The 23,105-nt window shown below is 42.4% G+C and overlaps 1 protein-coding gene across 1 annotated transcript in view; it reads right to left on the bottom strand.

Annotated features, from left to right (window-relative positions):
- Positions 1-16,203, bottom strand: part of LOC121867890 (putative uncharacterized protein DDB_G0277255) — a 19,923-nt gene extending 3,720 nt beyond the window's left edge. Inside the window, exon 1 of the mRNA XM_042368011.1 lies at positions 15,475-16,203. Coding sequence (XP_042223945.1) covers positions 15,475-15,981 — 507 coding nt within the window. The 5' untranslated portion in view covers positions 15,982-16,203. The remainder of the gene's footprint in view (positions 1-15,474) is intronic.
- Between the last annotated feature and the right edge of the window lie 6,902 nt (positions 16,204-23,105).

The raw sequence follows: 23,105 nt of genomic DNA, 5'->3' as shown, positions 1-23,105 counted from the left end.
CTCACGACAGAAGTGTACTCCGTCGCGACAGTACAGGTAGTCGTTGCCATAGAATCGTTGCCAGTTATCAACTCCACCATGGGACATAAACAGCGACTGTGAACATAGCAAACCGCTCTAACTTGCTGATTTGACTTTGGGAAACTGCTCTTTGATCTGGCCTGACAAAAGAACAATATTGAGGGTATAGAGCAGTTTTGCCATCCACCTTGCTTTGTGAAGTGCGCCGGGGTAGACCATCGTGAAGTTCACTGGCTCGGATCCTTTAGAAACAAGCAGCAGACAACACAAATACAGTGTTAGGACAGGCCAGGAATCCAATGCTCTGTTTGTTCATTTGAGGGATAACAAACATTGCATTGACTGGGATAATGCCTCCTCAATATTACCATGTAATTCAATTGATAGTAGGAACATCATAGAATCTAGTCTTATTAAACATACCGAAGCATTCAACATGAATTTGAGTAACGGCATGTACAAGCTGGACAATTTTGTAATTAAGAAGATTTGTCACCAGGTGAGAAGGCCGGGTCACCTGACCATCTGACCTGACCACCAACCGTTGTGTGCTATTTAAAGATTAGTAGGGTCATTACCTAATACCTGACCATTTTGGACCTGGTCTCACCTTCCTCTGTATATATACACCTTGATTTGTATTTCTCTCTCTAGTCTGTACTCACCCCTGAAGATGTGAATTACACGAAAGCGCTTGGGAACTTCGTGTTTTCTTCTTTCCTTGTGGTTATCAGTACGGATAACCCTGAATTTAATTTAGCAGCTACTTATGAACAATTTATTGCGACAATCAATAATGCCCAAAATAAACACATCCCTAAAAGAAAATTCAGATCGATATGGAACCAACCAAAATGGATGAATAATAGACTCTTAGATCTTCTAGGGAAAAAGAAAGGAGTATATAGAAAAGTTAAGAAAGGCGAAAATCACTTACTTGGTTACTATCAGAACCTAACAAGACAGGTAAAAGAGAAATTAGGGAAAGCAAAGAGAAATTATGAAATCAAGGTAGCAAACGAATCGAAAAAATAACCCAAAGCTTTTTATCAACTGTATAACCCAAGGTTAGAGATAACAGGTCCCCTTAAAACTACGACAGGAGAAATGACTGATGATGAGTTAGAAATGTACAATGTCATTTTCGCCCAGTATTCACAAATGAAACCTAGCACAGTTTCCAAGTTCATATAAGTATATAATGACAGTATAGAAAATATGTTGAGAATATCACACATTAGTAACGATGTGCTTAAAGTAATAATAAACTGAAGCTCATAAATCGCCTGGGTCCACAGACGAGGTGTATATAGAATATTGGGCAAGAATGTAGGAGATGAGTTGAGAATCCATTACAGTTTATTTAATAAGTCATTAAAATCTACCTAGTGCCAGAAGCTTGGAACTGCAAATGTAGTCTGATTTCAAAAGGGTGATAAATCAATAGCATCAAATTACCGTCCCATTAGTCTCACGTCAATCATAGGCAAGTTGCTAGAGTCAATTATTGCTACAAAAATCAGAAGCCACCTTGAAACATTCAACCTAATTCATTCTTCCCAGCACGGGTTCACCCAGGGACGTTCTTGTCTCACAAATTTGCTTAGCTTTTTCTCAGAAGTATATGAAGCGGTAGATAATGATAAGTCATATGATATAATTTATTTAGATTTCAGTAAAGCATTCGATAGAGTTCCTCATGAGAGATTGATAAGGAAGGTAGAAGCACATGGAATAGGTGGATCAGTATTAAATGGATTAGGTCATGGTTAACTGGTAGGAAACAAAGAGTCAGCATAAATGGATTAAAGTCAGACTGGGGTGCGGTCAAAAGCGGAGTTCCCCAGGGATCTGTATTAGGCCCTCTGCTGTTTGTTATATTCATTAATGATCTTGATTTAGGCATAACTAGTAGGATTAGTAAATTTGCAGATGATACCAAATGGGGAGAGTGATAAATTCAGACAGTGACTTTGAACACCTTCAAAGAGATCTAGATACCTTACATGAGTGGTCAGTAGACTGGCAAATGAATTTTAATACTGATAAATGCAAGGTACTACAGATAGGAAGACGAATACAAACGTTAAGTATAAACTAGGTAACACGGAAATAGAAAACCTCAGTTTGTGAAAAGATCTAGGTGTATTTGTTAGCAACGATTTGAAACCTAGAAAACAATGTATTAGCGTTCGCAACAAGGCAAACAGGATTTTGGGTTCATATCTAGGTCTGTGAGTAACAGAACTGCTGACGTTATCTTGAAACTTTACCTAGCATTAGTGAGGCCACACATGGATTATGCGGTTCAGTTCTGGTGTCCTTATTATAGAATGGACATAGATTCTTTGGAGAGAGTACAAAGAAGAATGACAAAAATGATCCATAATATTAGAAACCTTCCATATGAAGAAAGACTGAAAAGCTTAGGCTTACATTCATTAGAGAGGCGTAGAGTTAGGGGTGATATGATAGAGGTGTACAAGTGGGTAAGTGGGATTAACAAGGGTAAAATGGAAGATGTTCTGAAGCTCAGTAATAACGAAATAACTAGAACAAATGGCTTTAAATTAGATAAATCTGATTCAGAAAGGATATAGGCAAGCACTGGTTTGGTAATAGAGTTGTGGATATGTGGAATAGGCTACCGAGTGCTATAGTAGGATCGGGGACGCTAGGGAGCTTCAAGACGAAGTTGGATAGGCACATGGAAGTGCTGGGATGGGTGTGAAAGGGATCTGCCCTGTATGGGCCAGTCGGCCTCCTGCAGTATCCCACTTTCTTATGTTCTTATGTTCTTATGTTAAGTGGCACACCATTCGTGATTTTGTATATCAACTTCTTAGTGAAACTGACAAAGCCCAAAAAAGAAGGTTAAATGCCAAATTAAATGCTCTGTTTGACGAGAGTTACTGGACCATATTGAGTGATCCAAATTTGTTCATAAACTTATCATCTTATGATCTACAGACAAATGAGAAACTTGTTCTTGGTTTTGGTAGGAAGTTTTCTATCACTCAACGGTGCGTTAATCCGCTTACTATTGCTAAAGGTTTAATCAACCTGGATAAGAAGAAGTCGTCTGATGTTACAAATGAAGATATTTCCATAGCTAAAGGTTGTATACATAGTGTTTTAAATAAGAAATTTGCTTCAAACATTCCAAAAAGATTTGAAACAGCCTTGATAAACTTGAAAAGAAATAAGAATATCCATATTACCAAGGCTGATAAGTCTAATGCTATTGTTATCTTGGATAAAAGTGACTACATTGATAAGATGAATTCATTACTTAGTGATGAAAGCACGTATTGTGAGCTTACGAAAGATCCCCTGGAAAATATTAATAAGTTATCTAATTCCAAAATGAAGATGTTATTGAAAAAGAACCCCGATCTCACTAAACAGCTCTCTCAAATCAATCCCACTTTACCTTATATGTATGGATTGATCAAAACACACAAGCTTAATAATCCATTACGTCCTATCGTGAGTTCTGTGGGTTCTGTTACTTACAAATTATCCAAGTGGCTGGTAAAGATGATATCCCCTCTTACAGGCCAAATATCTAATTCACATATACGCAATAGCAGTGATTTAATTGATAAACTCAAGAAACACAACGAACCTTGCGAATTAATAAGTTTTGATGTAAATTCACTGTTCACTAGAGTACCTGTGAAAGACTTACTTTCATTTCTTAAAGATAAATTACAACTGTTAGATTTAACTATTGAACATGATACTTTCCTGAAATTGATAGAGTTATGCGTAACTGACAATGTGTTTAGTGCAAATGGGAAGTTCTACAAGCAAATATTTGGCATGAGCATGGGTAATTGTCTTTCTGCTCCTCTAGCCTGTATTTATATGGAGTTTTTTGAGTCTAGATTACTACCCAATATAGTGGACTTTATTCCTCCTTGGTATAGATATGTAGATGATGTTCTTTGTCTTTGGCCTAAAAACAGTGACCCATTTGAATTTTTAGACAAGCTTAATAATATTGTCCCTAGTATCACATTCAAAATTGAAAGAGAAATAAATGAATCCCTTCCATTTCTTGATATGCTTATCATGAGAAATGGCCAAAACTATAAATTTAAGGTATATAGAAAGCCCACACAGGTAGACAGTTTCATTCACTTTTTATCAAATCACCTTGAGTCTACCAAAATGTCAGTTTTTCTGCTATGTTCCTAAGATGTTTGCGTATTTGTGACTCTGAATTTATTGACGATGAATTGAAACACATTCGTTCTATTGCACAGAAACTTGGGTACCCTTCTGTGTTTGTTGATCGTTGCTTTAAAAGGGCTAAAAAATCCTTTCATTCCTCTCAAACCAGACAAGTTCCTACACTTAAGAATATTTTGACTCTGCCCTATCGTAATGAATTTGTCCCGTTAGTTCGGTCCCTCAAGCTTCTAAATATTAATGTTGTTTTCAAGTATGACTCAACCATTACCAATATGTTAATAAGGAATAGCCCAAGTTTGAATGTAAATGGAAGTGTTTATTGTATTCCATGTAGCAAATGTAATTGTAATTATGTAGGTCAGACAGGAAAAACACTGCAGCTCAGAATCAAACAACATAAGTATAATATCAGAACTACATCTGAAAGCAGTGCCTTGTTCGTTCATGTTAGGAATAATAATCACCCCATTGCTTGGGAAAAAAGCTTCGAAGTATTCAAATCATCCTGTGTCACAGAAAGACTTCTGGTTGAAGCTATTTTGATTAAGGAATTAAAATCAATAAACCTTAGTGATGGTCAGTTCAAAACTGATAATATGTTAAATAAATTTATTTGTCAGTGGCCCAAGGTTAAAAATGCTTTGAAAACCCTTGATCTTGATGTATGATAGTTATTTTGTGGGTCCCTTTTTTCTGACCTGTCTAGTCACGTCACCACCCTTCTCTTAAGCTCCTCTACGTGTGTGTTGGTGTGGGGATTAGTGGATGTCATCATTATGATCTGACCTCATGTTTTTAGGTCACCCTGTATATTTAAGCCTCTCTCTGTCCATGTAATCCTGTTGCCTCTGAAGATGTCTTGAATAAAGACGAAAGCTAAGGTACTCCGTTGTTTCCATTTTCCCGTGTGATTTTATCAAGATATATATATATATATATATATATATATATATATATATATATATATATATATATATATATATATATATATATATATATATATATATATATATATATATATATATATTTTTTTTATAAAATCTCACGGGAAAAGGGAAACAACGGATGTTGTAGGCCACAGTAGGACGCCACCCTCCGGGAGGCTCCACATTGTCTCACTATAGTACATTAAGGTAGAACACATTTTTGGTTTTGCCTTTAGCAGCAAGTATGTACAGATTTTTGCCAGTTCCCTCTCTGGAGCATCCAACATAGAACTGTCCATGAGAGAAGCAAGGAAACACCAGGTTTAGGCCAACCATCTTTAGGGACTGTCCCTGGCTTTTGTAGATGGTCATGTCAAAGCTCACTTTAACAGGGAACTGAAGTCGGTTGAACTCAAATGGCAGGTCAGTGGTGATGAGAGGTATCCTTGGTATAAAAACGTCCTCTCCTTTAGCTTTTCCTGTCAGTATTGTAGCTTCCAGTACATGTGGCATCATGTTCTTCACCACCAGTCTTGTGCCATTGCAGAGGATTGGTGGTTTAAGATTTCTTAAGAACATTATAGGAGTTCCAATCTTGAGAGTGGTGAGGCATTCCCGCGGGCTCCAAAGAATTAAGGAATTCTGCAGGGTACTAGACTGTTTGGTACTGGTCGATTACTGTATCAACAGATTTGAATAAGGTCTCACTGCCTGGAAGCTGTCTGAGTAGAGACATGTTGATTTCAGCCACTGTTTCATTCTTTGGTGCCAGAATTGTTCACGCAGCCACTTGTGATCCTTGTAGTGGTGGATAATGTTTGGGTAGACCATGTTAGCGAGCTCAGTTGAGGACTTTACAACATTTCCACATCCTTGACGAATGATTATTTGTCCTTCTGAATCAACAGGGAAAGTTCCATTCCCACTCTGTAGTAGAAGGTTTGCAAACCGTCCAGCATCCTGATCTCCTTGTACATGTACTATCATGTTTGTGAATAGGGTGAGTGTCTGAACACTTCTCCAAAGGTATGATGCCTTGAGGCACGTATTCAGCTCATCAGCTGGAGTGCTTCAGGAATGACAGGTAGGGTCTGGCGAGAGTCTCCAGCAATGACCATTGTAATGCCACCCATGAGCTGGTCATTTTCTCGTATGTCTTACAAGGTCCTGTCCAATGCTTCAAACGCTAACTTGCGAGACATAGTGCATTCATCCCAGACTGTGAGGTTGCATTTTTCTAAGAGTTTTGCCTTTGCCGATCCGTTTTTGATGTTGCACACTGGTTTATCATTGTGAGGGAGGTTGAGAGGCAGTTTAAAAGTTGAGTGTGCAGTACGTCCTCCTTCTAGTAGCGTTGCAGCAATGCCTGAGGATGCCACAGCAAGAGCAATTTTCCCCTGATGACGTACTTTGGCCAACAGAAGGTTGATCAGGAATGTTGTTCCTGTCCCGCCAGGTGCACCGAGAAAGATCATACCTCCCTGCTCCGCTTGTATCGCTTGCAAGATCTGTTCATAAGCATTTGCTTATGAACTCCCTGTTTGCCACTACTGGTTCTTCTCGGTTTGGGGAAGGCAATCCAAAATCAGTCAGGTTTTTTCCGCATAGCTCCTTCACTTTGTCTTTCAGCATGATCAGAGCCCTGTTGAACATATCATCCATGAACTCAATCTCTTGATCAGGATGTTCTCTTCTTGCTTGATGAAGCAGATCCTCTGAAAGACTTTCTTGGTGGTTTTTTCAGAGCTGGCTTGGGTTAGAAAGTCCACATGTAGCATTCATGATGGCAAACAGGTTCCTCATTCTCATTGGCATTTGAGTAGCTGCTGCCTCTTCTAATGTGTCATTCCAGTGACCATCATCTTACAGTAGGCCAAGGAGATTGCACGCTTCCTGATTGGTTCTGCAGACTTGTCCATTCACTGTCTTGAGTGCTGCATATGATGTTGGGCCACGGATGTGGTGCAAAAGTAGTCTCAAACAATAGCATTCAAAGTTGTTGGGGTGAACCGTGTAGATATCCTTCAACATCAGATCCTTGAGCTCTTCTCTGGAACTTTTTCATTGAAGCCTGACATATGTAGAACTTGGGAACGTCAACATACAGGAGTATTTGAGCAAACTCATCTTCCTGTGAAAGCTTAAAGAATGTAGTAAGGGTCGTATCAGCAGGATTTGCCATTTGATTTTGGAGGGACTCTTCTGTCCATTTTCCATGTGAACAGCCAGATGAACTACTGTTGCACATCGTTCGTGCATGGGAAAATTAAAAATTCTCCATAGGGCTTCATTGCTGCATATCATCACTACATATAACACCACCCATCATCACTACATATAACACCATCCATCATCACTACATATAACATCATCCATCATCACTACATATAACACCATCCATCATCACTACATATAACACCATCCATCATCACTACATATAACACCACCCATCATCACTACATATAACAACATCCATCATCACTACATATAACATCATCCATCATCACTAATTATACCATCCATCCATCATCACTACAGATTGGTAAAGTAGTTTCCGAGATTCTCGGGCGGACACACCACAAACAAAAACACACACACAAACAGACATACTTCTTTGTTTTATATAGATAGATCATCACTACATATAACACCACCCATCATCACTACATATAACATCATCCATCATCACTACATATAACACCATCCATCATCACTACATATAACACCACCCATCATCACTACATATAACACCTGTAATAGGCCCCTGTCTCATCAACAGAACATATTATATAAATGGGTCAATACATCTGATATTATATTCAGATTCACCCCGTGTAACTTTCCATTGTTTATGAGTAAGACATGAGTTGTACACGTGAACAGTAGCTTTCCCAAGAGGGACAAGCCCATATGTCAGCATTTTTGTAAGCGCGCATCAGCGACGCCCCTTGCTCAGTCATTCAGATCAACTACTATCGAACGGACGTGATCTATGTTTATATTTACTTAAACGCCATCCTCTTTCTTGTTCACTCATATACAGTGGAACTTACGGTTGATCTACACTCAGGAATTATAGACATAATCCTTTTATAATAAAACAAAGGAATTTCATTTGGTCTCGTTACTAAAACCCCAATAATTATTTATGTGAACAACCCGGTTAATTGGGGGATTAACCGTCAGATTCATATGGTGGCAGCCTGGTGGTTATGAATACATGAACTAGTAGACATACCTAGACGTCTGTGTTTTTTGAAAACAGAAACAACACAACAGTCACGCATTACCATTACATACCGTTACATATTCAGAGTGTTTAAAACTATATCCCGTATCGAGACGATACGTAGTGAGTGCTCCTCATCTCTGACACCCTCAAGAGATGCAGAATTATAAATATAACATACAGCCAGTTTGGTGAACATCCTGTTACTACCGGTGAAGAAACCCAAAGTCAGCATTCTTCAGTACAGTGTTGCAGATGGTTTCATAGTCTGTACTAACAGTTGACATTTCATAAGTAGCTGGACGGTTGTGTGGCGTCGATTATATCAGTTCCGGTGTCATCAATCAGTTCTCCATATATACGAGACTACAACGGTTTGGCACACGACAGTTACATCGGCAGCGGCATAGCAGCGAGGAGATAGCAAAAAATCCATCCGTCATCTATATCTGTTCAGCAGTGGAGGTCATCCCCTATCCTGTAGTGGACTCGCCCGTCGTCGAGGTTAGCTGAGCGTCATCTTTCGTTACCAAGGGAACGAGCAGGAGGCGTGTGCACCTATCCCAGGACGAAGCCCCGCCTACTCTACCCACCCCACTTTAGATATCAGCTGGAAGGATCGCGTTTTCTTTACAGACGAACACCCTGTAAATAAGTATTTCAGTTTACATAGTTATACACACATAAACACGTTCGAGAGATATCTTCACAACGATAGGAACGTCGGATAGGAGTATTTCAGTGATAAAGTGTCTTATGTATATTAAATGTACTAAAGTCCCATAATTTACAGTGGTTATATCGTGTCTGTTCAATTATTGTTAGTTCAATTATATTAACTACAATTATTTTTAATCATTTCTTGTAAATGAGAGGCAAGTAATTTGCTTTTACCGATTAATTATTCTTTGGCTCACACGGAACTTCTTAGATAATTATCAAAGTTTCCAATGTCTAAAGGTGACGAACTTGTACGCCTAACTCATCTGTTTGCTGACACTGTACTCATCGATGATCAAGTAGAGACTGATTTTGAATTTGAGTCAGAAACACAGTCAGTTGATTCGGTAGGAAGTAGTGAGAAAATTATTGAGGAATCATATGACTACTTAAACCGTCGTACCTTAAGGTCTGGAAATCAATATAGTACCTCACCTCAATATACAAAAGTAGTTACCCCTGTTTCAGGTGATAGTGTGTCTGTTACTAAACCAGTAACAGCCTTATTAACCCAGCCTTCTGTTAGGAGTAAGAATACTAACTTGCTTAATACTAACACTACACTGACTTCCTCTAACCCTCACGCCAGTACTACTACCACATCTAAACCAGATAATGTTATTAATATCATGCAGCGTGGCGACTACGTCCGTAATTTTACAGGCCAAGATGATTTTCGGGTTGTGCATTTCATACGTGCATGTGAAGATACCATGCGCACCGGTAAAATAACCAGTGACGAAGAGAAAAAAGCCTTTGTCCGTTCCCACATTACGCAGGGATCATACGCCGGTAATCATTTGAATGTGGTAATCATTTGAATGCGTATGGGCTACAAGACCCCAGTTATGAAAAGTTTAAAAGCACACTTATGGGAATTTTTGGGGGTAGGTCACAGTTGGGCGATCTACAGTGGATCTTCAGATGGTTGGACCGTTACGACGAACAACTAGCAGAAAGCTAATCAATTCTATTAACGTCTCCACATTGGTCGCTGACATTTTGCCATCTGGGTCGTACCAACTTGAGCCTCTGAATGTCGCTTCCATATCTTGGCGTACTTCACCTGCGATGTCCACTGCGACGACGGGTGTCTGGGCGTGAACCACAGGCGTGTCCCCTGTACATGCGGGCACAAGAGATACAATTTGAACTGCCTATAGATATGGTTGAGTACGCAAGCAGACTCTGCCCCACAGCTACAGGCCCACTAATGGCGCAGTCTCCTATGAATACGGCACAGCTTCCCACGTCTATGGCACAACCCCAGATACCTCAGATGGCACCCATGACTCCACTCCAAACTCCCTACACGACACCTATGGCTCCAATTGCACCTCAAAACCGGCCTTATAAACGAGGTACTTCTTTACGCTGTGCACATTATAATAAACGTGGCCACGTAATTATCGACTGTTTTCAACTCCAAGGTAATAGTGCCAAATTTAAGGACACACCCGATGCAAAGCGATTCCCAAGGTCATACAGCGAGGCAGCTAATGCGGCGCTTCCACCTACCCACAAAACGCGTAAGTGGTGCTCTCTACACAAGTCCACTTCTCATAATACACTAGAGTGCGACTTGGTGATGAAGGCTAGGAATTTAGATCTTAGTGAAACAGAGCTGTCATACAAGCGAAAGAAGAAGCGTCCCCAGGACAAGTCGTCGAGGGAAGATCTGCGCTCATCACACCAAGGAGAGGGATAGGCACAGTTTTTCCTGCCTCTCCTCACAGCACTTCTATAGCGGCCTCGTTAGTAGCGGCGCTAAGCAAAGTCGAAGTGTTGTCAGTGCCGGTGAGGGTTGATAATGCAGGATTGGCTCTTGATATTGACACGGGTGCATGCGCTAATGTATTGGCCTTGACATCCTATCAAGAGTTACAATGTAAATTCCCTTACCGAGACTTCGAATGGCGACCTAGTAACGCTGAGCTCGAAGGAGTATCAGGTACTCAGCTGAGCATTCAAGGAATGGTGACGTTACCACTCAGATTTTCAAGACGTGGTTCTCCCTTCTACGCGGACTCTTATGTAGTTCAGCAGTTCAATTTGCCAGCTGATGGGTTACTTGGTCTCCCAACCCTTCGAACGAACATGATAGATGTTCATCCGCGTAATAATACCATTACGTTTAAAGGTGTTTCCTATAGCGCTATGAGTCATTCTGAACCTATGCTCACCGCTAGATCGAAAGTGTTGTCCACCAAGCCTACTAAGAGGAAGGCGGATCATGCGTCAGAGCTACCTCATGACCTCAACCCCAGCGTTATTACAGCAGCAATAGTTGGAAGATAGTGCCTGCAATTTTGAAGAGTACTCTCCATTACCAGGATGAGGAATTCACCAAAGCAACTGTCGAATTACCCGACGTGTACACGGGCACAGATGTCTCCCGGAAACGTGCAGAGTAAAAGGGCTATCGTGTGAGTCTACGTTGAGCACCATACGCCCAGGTGGTTTGACAGACGTACTGATTCTGAATAGAACAGGCGTTCAACGAATTTTAAAGAAAGGTTGTTATTTGTGTGATTTTCTAGTGGATCACAACAATGTCGAAGTACGGCCTACAAAATTCCCAATTGGTAGTATTGTTACGCAATACCAACAAAATCGGCAGGACAGGATAGATCAAATAGCACCACATGTTAAGGTGATCGATCATCCTCAGGGTAAGACACGCCTTTTAGAGCTGCTTGCTGACTATAGAAATATAGTAGCCTTGCCAGAGGAAAAGCTAGGTCAGACAGATTTAACATCCCATCATACAGCGTTAAAGGAGTGAACAAACCCTATCTACGTACCAGCTTACAGACTACCTCATAGCCAGCGCGCTGTAGTTCAAGACATGATGCAGGGTATGTTAGATGAAAATGTTATTAAGCATTCTAAATCCCCCATTAATAGCCCCTTATTCCTCGTCCCCCAAAAAGATGGTGGATGGCGCCCTGTTATAGATTTCAGGTGCGTAAATGAACAAACAATCCCTGATAGGTACCCTATGCCTGTCTTGAGTGACATATTGCAATCCTCAGGTAAGGACAACGCAGTATTCAGCAACTTAGATTTGCTTAGTGGGTATTGGCAGATACCACTCGATGAGAAATCACGAGAGGTCACGGCGTTCAGTACGGGCCTAGGCCACTTTGAGTTCTTCCGGATGCCATTTGGTCTCAGAAATGCCCCACTAACATTTCAAAGAATGATCAACACCCTGTTTGCCAGATTGATTGGTACCACAGTCTGCGCTTATTTGGATGATCTAATAGTAGTCAGAAAGGACGTTGATTCCCATCTGATTAAACTGCGTGAAGTTTTAGAAAAACTTTCCACAGCAGGTCTTAAAATTTAACTCTCGAAGTGTGAGTTTTTAAAATCCAGAATCCATTTCCTCGTTCCATCGTTCTTTCATCAAGAACTATGCAACATTGGCATCGCCCTTAACAATGTTGCTCAAAAAAGATGCGATGCTTATATGGGACGCTGAACACGAAAACAGTTTTGCGGCATTAAAGATAGCGCTTACCAATGCCCCGGTTCTAGCATTCCCAGACTACACTCAACCTTTCATTCTCTGTACTGACGCTTCCGGACTTGGAGTCGGAGCAGTGCTCATGCAAGAGTATACGCGTAGGAAGTTTAGAGTGATAGCTTTTGCAAGTCGCAAACTTATTGATGCTGAAACACGTTATTCGGTAACGCATTTAGAGACGTTAGCCGTTGTGTGGGCACTTAAGAAATTTAAAGACATTATCTTTGGATATAAGATAACTTTTTATACTGATCATGCGGCAGTAACTGAGCTGTTCCATGGCAGAAACTTATCAGGCAGATTAGCATGCTGGTATCTGACAATTCAAGAGTTTGACCCCGAGTTTAGATATTTACCCGGGAAGGCGAATGTTGTCGCCGACGCTCTGTCAAGAAATATAGCACCAGTAATGCCTGTATTAACCTTCACTCTTTCGCAACTGGAAGATGAGCAACGACGCGACCCATTATGGTAAGCAGTTATTTTTGCTCTCGAATCAGGAGAGGATGTTAAACTCCCTAAAGTAATTCTTCCCTTAAGTCAGTTTGAATTACGACATAACATACTCCATAGGTCGAAAAAGACACCAGAGGGTAATGTTTCTCAAATAGTCGTTCCTGACACGTTGTGCAAAACAGTTATAACATTGTTCCATGATGTCCCACAGGCATGTCACCAGGGTCGTGACAAATGCTTAGCGGAATTATGAAAGAAGTATTTCTGGAACACTATGAAGAAAGACATAGAATTACACATGGCTAATTGTTTGGCATGTGCTCAACATAAAGGTTCTACAGGATCACCGGCCCCGATTCTACCATATCCTACACCAGACCGTCCGTTTGACACAGCCGGTATTGACTTGTTACAACTCCCTAAGAGTCATCAGGGATCAACGTACGTCTTAGTGTGTGTGGATCATTTTTCCAGGTTCGTCGTCTTGGCTCCACTAAGAGATAAATCGGCCGATGCTGTGGCTTATGCATTAGTGATGAACCTTATATGTCCATATTCTACGCCTAAGGTTCTGCTCTCTGACAATGGGACAGAGTTCAAGAATCAGCTAGTAGCGCAAATATGTGCGCAATATGGGATTAAACAAAGTTTTGTGACAGCTTATCATCCACAGGCTAATGGCCTTGTTGAGAGAACCAATCGCAAAATCCTAGATATACTGCGTCCGATTGTCAGTGATATGCAATAAGCATGGGAAGATTGGTTACCGCAGGTAGCAGCGTCTATAAATGGGTCAGTTAATAGCTGTACGGGCAAATCACCCTACTACATTGTCTATGGTACAGATAAACGTCTACCTTACGACATCCTTACAGATGCGCCTTACCCGTGTTATAATAAAGATGATTTCACGGCAAAACAAATTCGTGTCTTTACAGATGTTCATACCCAAGTCCGATCACATTTAGCGGCGTCGCGCGCCGAAATGATCACCAAGCAACATAAACATGTCGTATTAAACGTAGGTGACGCTGTAATGGTAAGAGAACCGGAAAGGCACTCCAAACTTTCGGCTAAATTTTCAGGTCCATTCCGCATTATAGCTAAAGAAGCAGGCAACAAATTTAAAATTTGGAAGCCTAATGCACAGATTGCATATGTCGTGCAGACTGTACAGAAGCAGATTGTACCTAATGACTAATGTATGAAACTTCGTTCTGCAAGTAGATGTTAAACTGTGTGTAAATCTCCTACAGAATGGCTTGGAACATCATTGTGTTGCTTCTACTGTGTTGTTGCACCGTTGTGTTGACAGACATGTCCACATCAGTCCTCAAACCTGGTGCACTTGTTGCACCTCTCGGACGCGTTCTCATTGTTGAGGACGTGGTGAACATCAAGTATGAACTCCACCCACTGCTCCAGTTTCCGCGTCAGATGGACAACGTCGACGCCCAACTACAATCAGCTTTGGACATCCTTCATGGTCTCAGCGCAGCTTCTAATGAATCGACGATAGATTCACAAACTATTGACCTTCTACACTTTCGTCTCCAGAACCTTCGCAAGCTTCTCGTTAATGTTGGGAAGAATATACCAGCGTCTCAAGCGGATCTTGCTAAAGAAGTGCATTCTCAGATACGACGAAAAAGGGGTCTCTTTAATTTTGTGGGTTTTATCCAAAGCATTTTGTTTGGCACGGCAACGGCCGATGATGTAGCTAGATTGGGGGACCGAATGAACATTGTCGTTCAGGCTGTATCTCAAGAGAATCGTGTTGTTTTTCAAACCTTTCATGCGATTACTGCTTTAGAATCAAAGGTTAAAGCAATAATATCGGAGTCTAACCAAGTTTCGAGGATTGTTAATAGGTTATAGAACACAGTCCCGACGTTAGAATGGCTCCTTTATTTCACAGAATATTTGCATGCTGCAGAAATTTCCGTTCAAAAGATTGTAACCTCTAAAAATGAACTAATTGACAGCATTGTAGATGCAGGGATAGGAAGTGTGGACGCAAAGCTTGTGCCTGTGCAGACTCTTTTTGACGCTTTACAGATAGCCAAGTTGTAGTATCAATTAACTCCTATTTTTAATGACAATGAGGTTGAATATTATTACCCACTGTTGGAGTCAACTCTCACGCACAATGCTATCCTGATCCACATTCCTATGTGAGGGCAACATCAGTTTCATGCATGGCATTTAGAACCCTTCCCCTGGTTTGTAAACGACATACTGTATACTCTCGATAGGCCAAGAGAACTCTTCCTAATAGATGAAGATTATTCTTTATTGTCAATAGAAGATCCTAAGGTAAGGCCTCTTGGGTGCTATAACCTTTCCCTGTCATTATATAGAGCTGTTGGTGCCGAAATATTTATTTATACCTGAGGATGGTAGCTGCTGCCATGGTCGTCGTGTCCGTCTCTTGCATCTGCCCACCACGAAGACCTTCTATGTCTGGGGTCGTGAGGGGTCAAGAGGTCACCGGGATGAGTACTGTCAACCTCCTCTGTCACATTTGAGTTGTTGTTACTTTTAGAGTAAGTAATGCTGCTCCAGGTGTGGTGGTGTGAGGTGTGCAAGGGGTCACCACTGGGAGTGTTGAGCGAGTCACCACTGGAACCTCCAGGCCATCTAATCTTCTCCTGACTTTGATTCCACTGAGGCAAATAGGAAGGTGCATGAGGGCCGCTGTGCTGGTCCAGCAAGTGCAGAGCCTTTTTCTCAAAGTCAGCGAGGAACTGGAGGTCGGTGCTACAGGCTAAATCAGATAATACTGGGGCCCAGCCAGATGCAAGAGGCAAGGGAGGTGGTGTAGACGAGTGAACTGAAGAAGCAGTAGTACTCCAGTGGACGTTGTGGACTGGGAGAGACAAGTTACTGTATGGCATTATGTATTATCTGGTGTGTATGGCGTCGGAACAATAAAAGAGCTGATAAATCAAACTGTACCACTCACGTAAAGACATTAACACAACAACTAATCAAAATCGTTATAGTATTTTGTTTTCCAGCGTAACAAATATCACATAACAAACACTTCAGAATACCAATGAATCCTGAAGAGTGTGAGGCGTTGAGAGACTGAGCGCGAGAACAGTGTACGGCTTGGTTTGTGGCGTTACACTGTCGGTGACACAGCGTGAGCTTCCTCATCCTCGCCGCCTCGGTCCAGAGGACACATTTCTGTTCTACTAACCTCCAAATTGCCGTCATTATATCACACAGTTACAAATGTACAGTTGCCCGTAGTAGTCTTGTAACGATGTACCTGTAGTCTTGTAATGATGGAGCTGATTAGTGGAAACGATTCCTAGATGTACAGTAATTATATACTTAATGTAAACAACGCACACATAGATGTTTATTTTAAGAAAGCATACCAGTTAGAGCGATAAGACTTTTTTTTAATAAAATGTATACTAGGAATTCTGTATAATTCATGATTATTATACACCAGGAAGCTTCCTCACACAGGGACATTGGCGCCTTGGTAAATCACACAATATATCAAACAATGGTTCAAAGTAAACCCTGAGAACTCATAATACGTGAATATTGATTCATGCATGATACGTATTATAATAATACAAAGCAATGTAACAGTTAAAGGAATATAATATTATAAAAATATAACTTTAAGGGTATATGACTAACCTATTGGGTAGATCATAGGTGATAGGTTTCGTAGAAATTCAATCACCTGTTCCTACCTATTTGAAGTGCTGTATAATTATTACCATGAACGTTTATGATTCTGCTAACCGTGTAAATCTGGTAAATCTTTTGAACAATTGACAAAGGGTGCCAAGATGAAATTACTTAAATTCTTATTCAGCACATTTAAGAAATAGGGAAACTGAAACAAAAAATGCAAGGTTATCTGAACTACCACCGTGAATCCTCACAAACACACCACCACCATCACTACCTCACAAACACATCCCACCATCACTACCTCACAAACACACCACCACCAGTACTACCTCTCAAACACACCACCACCATCACTACCTCACAAACACACCACCACCATCACTACCTCACAAACACACCACCACCATCACTACCACAAACACACCACCACCATCACTACCTCACAAACACACCACCACAAACGCACCACCACCATCACTACCTCACAAACACATCCCACCATCACTACCTCACAAACACACCACCACCATCACTACTTTACACACATACACACACCGCCACTATCACTAATTCACACACACGACCATCATCATTCCATCACCGTGTCCGTCGTGGTCATGTCCCTAAACTGCTCGGTCACTTACTGTACGTTCACCCCACAGGAATTATCTGGGTTACGGAAAATTAAATACATAATTCTTATAGTGGTTATAGGCCATGGGCCAGATGCACTGCACGTGCACGCTAACCCCCGCTCCTCCCAAAAAACGAATGAACATGTTGACATTGAACAAGAAAAGGACGCACTAGCCTTTTTGATCCTTTGAGCTAGATAAACAAAAAAAAACAGGCTGTTCAATACCGTTAACTTATTTCTTTGATACACCTGAAGCCTCTAAGCGTCATCACTAATAAATGTTATTTATAAAATCACAGCATATTTTTTACGTATTTCAATGGTATGCATGGAATTAATATACAGACTCATATATTTTGAGTAAATCATTAGGGATAATTACCACACCCCATCCACCCTCAGTGACATCTCAATAAAACCCAAAATTTAGTCGTATTAATTTATTTGCAATGATTTACTGAACGATGGCTATTCAAAGTGTACACCATTATATTCTTATGGACTTCATCTTTCTTTAGACACCAAAATCATATTTCTACCATTGCTAAAAAAGAAGTAATGACGCTTGAAACATATATGGGTGCTGCCAAGAAAAAGTAAGGTTCGCCATGCATTTATTTTTCTTCTCATTACAATACTATGACTATCATCTTTCCTTCTGTCTTTCAAAATTGGGTAAGTTTCAGGACATCAAGAGGATACACTGGCACAACTGTTTGGATCAATTTATAAGATGAAGGAATCATGAGATATGATTTCTGAAACTCCTTCAAGGCACCAGGGACACCGTAGGAAATGTCATCACAAGTTCGGTATGAATATGGACCGTTTAAGAGAACCACTTCGATAAAATGCGTGAACCAGTAAATCATGCACGAATTAGTCGCATAAGTTTAGGCGACATGGTCATCTTCAAACCAGACTGCATTTTTTGTTCTGTAGGAAGGGAGAAAGTAGAGGTTAAAGGGTGTGAATATGATGTGAAGAAATGTGGCAGACTATAGCTGAGGTGAGGCGAGGTGTAATGTCTATTGAGACGGATAAAAGGACAAAACCTATTTACCTGTGAGGCCAAGGACCACAAATCTTGCCGTATGAAACGTGTACACAAGCCTGAATATTGGGAAAGCCCTGATGATGAAGGACAAAAGACACAAACTGGCATTATTGAGGCCCACAGATGAGCTTTCAGAGTGTAGGCCAGATCATCTTGTAGACAGTGATATTATTGGTCAGCAGAAAGCCATTGAACTGACTGTTTTACACTTTCTTATACTGTATATCCAACCTGAACCCCATACCATACCGAAATCTTGACTATCGTAGTGAAAATTTGAATAGCAAGCCTGAAAGATATGAACCTTATTGGGGAAAGTTATCCTTCTGTAATATCGGGAATGTTCAACCCGTTTTTAAATTATATTCTGCAATTATAAACCACCACCACCTTTACCACCACCACCTTTACCACCACCACCTTCACCACCACCTCTACCATCACCTTCAACACCACCAGCTCCACAACCTTCACCACCACCATCATAACCCCCATTAACCACCACCACCACCACCACGCTCACCACCACCACCATCATCACCCTCGTTAACCACCGCCACAACCACCACCACCACTAACACCATGACCACCACTTTCACCACCACATCAACAATCACCTTGAACACCACCACCTACCTCCACAACCTTCACTACTGCTACTACTACTACTACTACTTTGCTGTCACTCGGAATCGAGTATGACGATCATCCAGCTATGATACAATGATATGAGCTATTAGGAATGTCACCTAGGTTGGTGAGATTTGAGGTGACTAAAGAAACCGATTCGGGACCCGCACTATCGTTCACATTCGTTGCACTTGTGGAGGGCTGCATCTTGTGTGGGAAGGGCGGTGACAGTGTATTTCTGGAGTTGGCTCTTGTCTGCCTCGGTTTGCAGTCGGGCTAACTTGAAAGTTTTGACACCTTCTCGTGTGGTGCTCCTCCACGCATTACGATATGGAGTAATCGACTCCCAGGTGAGGGGGGTCAATTTGGCACTTTTCAGGTTTGTCTTAAGACTGTCCTTACACCTCTTCAATTGCCCGCCGACGTTACGCTTACTATTCGTTAGGTGACTGTAAGGTAAGTTGCTTTGGCAGTCTACTGTCGTCCATGCGGGTAACATGGCCAGTCCAGCATAGTTGTCCATAGATAATGATAGCCTCGATGCTCCTAAAGTTGGTGTCACCAAGAATACTGACATTTGTTCTCTTGTCTTCCCAGTGAACGTGGATGATGGAACGAAGACTAAATTGGTGAAAGTTTTCAACTGCCTTTAGGTGCCTCCTGTATGTGACCCATGTCTCACTACCATCTAGCAGGGTGGGGAGGACCACTGCTCGATATATGTGCAATTTCAGCTCCCTACAGCTGAAGACACGGTTTCGGATTCTGCCAAAGGCTTGAGATGCACATCTGATCCGATGCTGAATCTCTTCATCGATATCTGTGGTGGTGGACAGGTAGGAGTCGAGATACCGAAAGTGGGTAACATTAGAGAGGGTAGTACAATTAAGCTGGATGGTTGGTGAGGTGTGTCTGAACCAGGGGCAGGTTGAAAGAGAATCTGAGTCTTACGTACATTCACCTCAAGGCCGAAGTGTGCATACGCATCTGCGAAGGTGTTCAGGATCTCTTGCAGGTCGTGTTCAGTGTCAGCAACAAGATGTCCACCCCTCCGACTAAATTGGCACGAATAAGGAAGGCAGCCAAGAAAATGGAAAAGAAAGTTGGTGCCAGTACACACCCTTGTTTAACCCATGTTTGGATGGGGAAGAACTCAGACTGGGTGCCTTTGTGCAGGACAGTGCCGTGAATTTTGGTGGACAGCCAAAATGGCCAAGGGTCCACCAGAGGGCTTCCCAGTTGACCGAGTCGAAGGCCTTGGTTAGGTTGATGAAAGCCATGTACAGGTCACGACACTGTTCTCTGCACTTTTCCTGTATCTGGCGGGCAGCAATCATGTCAGTGGTGCCACGCGATGGTCTAAAACCACGTTGAGATTCTAGGAGTAAGTTTTCCGCCTCAGGAGGAAGTCTGTTTAGGAGAACTTGGGCGATAATCTTGCCAGCTACGGAAAGCAGGGAGAACACGCAGTAGTTGCCACAGTCTGAAAGGTGTCCCTTGTACTTATAAATATTGACGATGGTGGCGTTTTTAAAAGCTTGGGGGATTTACTCCTATTCCCATATATTCTCCAGGAGAGAGTGGAGACGGCTTTGTTATTTTTCGTCTGTTTGATGGCATTAGCTACCTCATCCAGGGATGGAGGTTAGCTGAGGTGGGTCAGCTCTGGCGGCTGAGAGACCTGCTGGATAGTCAGGACATCCACATTGGTGTTTCGGTTGAGGAATGAATGGTAGTGTTCTTTCCAGTGCTGAAGGAGGCCTTCATCGTCTTTAATTATTATAAGATTACCGTCAGATGAGCGGAGAGGGGCTGTGCCACGAGTGATTGGCCTGTAAAATGTTTTAATGGAATTGAAAAATTCGCGCATCTTGTGCTGATGTGCAATTTTTTGTATTTCACATGCTTTATTTTTAAGCCAGTTATTCTTTAGATTGCGAAGCTCCTGCTAGGTAGCCGCTTTCTTCATTCGGAAGGTATTAGCTTTGGTCCGAGATTGAGGGTTGTTTTGCCACCCAGTAAAAGCAGCACGTTTATCATTGATGAATACTTGGATTGCCGGGTCATTTTCATCAAACCAATCCTGGTGTGATCTTTGGATCTGGCCGAGAGTCTCTCTGCAGGTTTTTGTCATAACAGTGTTGAGAGTATTCCATTCGGCACTGGGATTCGAGTTGTTTGCTGTTGGGTTGTTTATAAGCCCATGTTCGAGTTGCTCTCTGAAAGCACGTGCTTGTGCTACCGTTGGATCCTCCAGGCGCTTAGTATTAAAACCTCTTCTAGAGGCTTGCTGCCGTCGCCGTTTTGGGGCGACGTGAAGTAAGAGCTTTGATCTGACAAGTCGGTGATCAGTGTCACAGTGGCCTGAGCCACGCATGGCACGGGTGATGAGGACATCTCGGTGATCTATTTCTCTAACAATGATGTAGTCAATGAGATGCTAGTGTTTGGATCGTGGGTGTTGCCACGAACCCTTGAACTTGTCAGCCTGCCGAAACAAGGTATTGGTGATAGTGAGGTTGTGCGTAGCACACTTGCTGAACAGGAATAGGCCATTGGGATTACACTTCCCAAGTCCATTTCTCTCTATGGTTTCCTGCCAAATGTTAGCATCTCTGCTGACTCTGGCATTGAAGTCGTCAAGGAGCACAACCTTGTCTTCTCTGGGGATAGAGGTTAGCGCTCTGCCGAGGTCGGCATAAAAGGCCGCCTTGATGTCATCCTCTGCATCTAGTGTTGGGGTGTATGCACTGATGAAAAAGACATGACATGAGTGATTCAGTGGGACTCGAAGCATCATGAGGCACTCGTTGATCCCAATAGACATTTCAGTTAGCCTGTGTAGGATGCGTTGGCGGGTGGCAGAGCCATCTCCATAAATGCGGTTTCTCTCCGCAGCAGGCGGATGTTATACCTAGCCTAGTTTTTTGCCACAAGGGCAGCTCTTCTTTCAGAATGCTCATTTTTGCCAGCATCCAGCAGGGTCCTGACATTCCATGCAGCGACCATAAGCGGTTGTATGGTTTGTTTTTCTTTGGATCTGTGATTTTGATTGTGTTTTCGACCCCATTAGGATGACCTTACTGGGTGCGGTTGCCCAGTCAGGTTGGGTTTTTAGGCAGGTTATGTTTAGGGCGCCTCTTCTAGCCCCCTCCCCGTGTGGCTTGAGCAGAGTGGTTCCTCGAAAGGGCTTCTCAGTCGCACAGACAGTAACGGATTGCACTGCTGCCTAGATCCCAGTGCATAAACGACCATCTTATCTGTGCCGCCCATGTGCAGAGTTGTGACTAGAGACTCACGGCAGTCATCTCTGCCTGTCTCCGTCGGCACTCGTCCATTGCCATAGGATTTTTGGGGGTATAGGGGTTTTGATGATGATGATGAGAGGTATGATGAACTGGATGATGGCTTCGTGTGAGTTGATTTATGTGGTGAGGCACACATCTTGGCTCTCCCTTTTCCGGATCCAGGGGTGCAAGTGTTGCAATGACTGGGGAGAGGGAGAGTTACAATGGACTGCCGATAGCCCGGTTTGTTGGGTTTCGCCTTAGTAGCCTGTCCATCAGGCACTGCCTTCGTCCGCCGGTGTAATCATTGGGTTTCCATGGTGGTAACCTCTTCCGCCAATATCGACGTTGGGGTCTGTAAGCATGTCTGCCTGATGCGGGGCTCCACCTCAGATTTTTCGTGAGGGGGGGTTTACTCCCGTAACCTTATACCTACCAAGCTTAATCATCAGGGCAGCGAGGCAATGGCTGGTAGGCGCCAGAACGTTTCCACGTGCCATTGGGCCTATGCGCCATCCCTCTGGGGACCATTGCCACTCTGAGATCCCCTGCTGGTCTTGTCTGGGCCCACGAGGCACCCAGATACCGTGTGTTGCCGCGAGGAGGCACAGCAGGAGTCTTGGTGGTGAGGAGGCTGTGTAATGGCAGGGGAAGACTTATGCAAGTTATTTCCCGGTTCGCCACGAGCGCTCGCCAGCGGTGGCAGCTGAAAGAGAGGGGGAGAAAGCAGTGCTTGCACCTTTACAC

This window comes from Homarus americanus, unplaced genomic scaffold, assembly GCF_018991925.1.
Source record: "Homarus americanus isolate GMGI-L3 unplaced genomic scaffold, GMGI_Hamer_2.0 scaffold37032, whole genome shotgun sequence".
NCBI classification, from domain to species: Eukaryota; Metazoa; Arthropoda; class Malacostraca; order Decapoda; family Nephropidae; genus Homarus; species Homarus americanus.
Note: the sequence above shows the minus strand (reverse complement) of the source record. Positions and strands in the feature narration are given on the sequence as shown.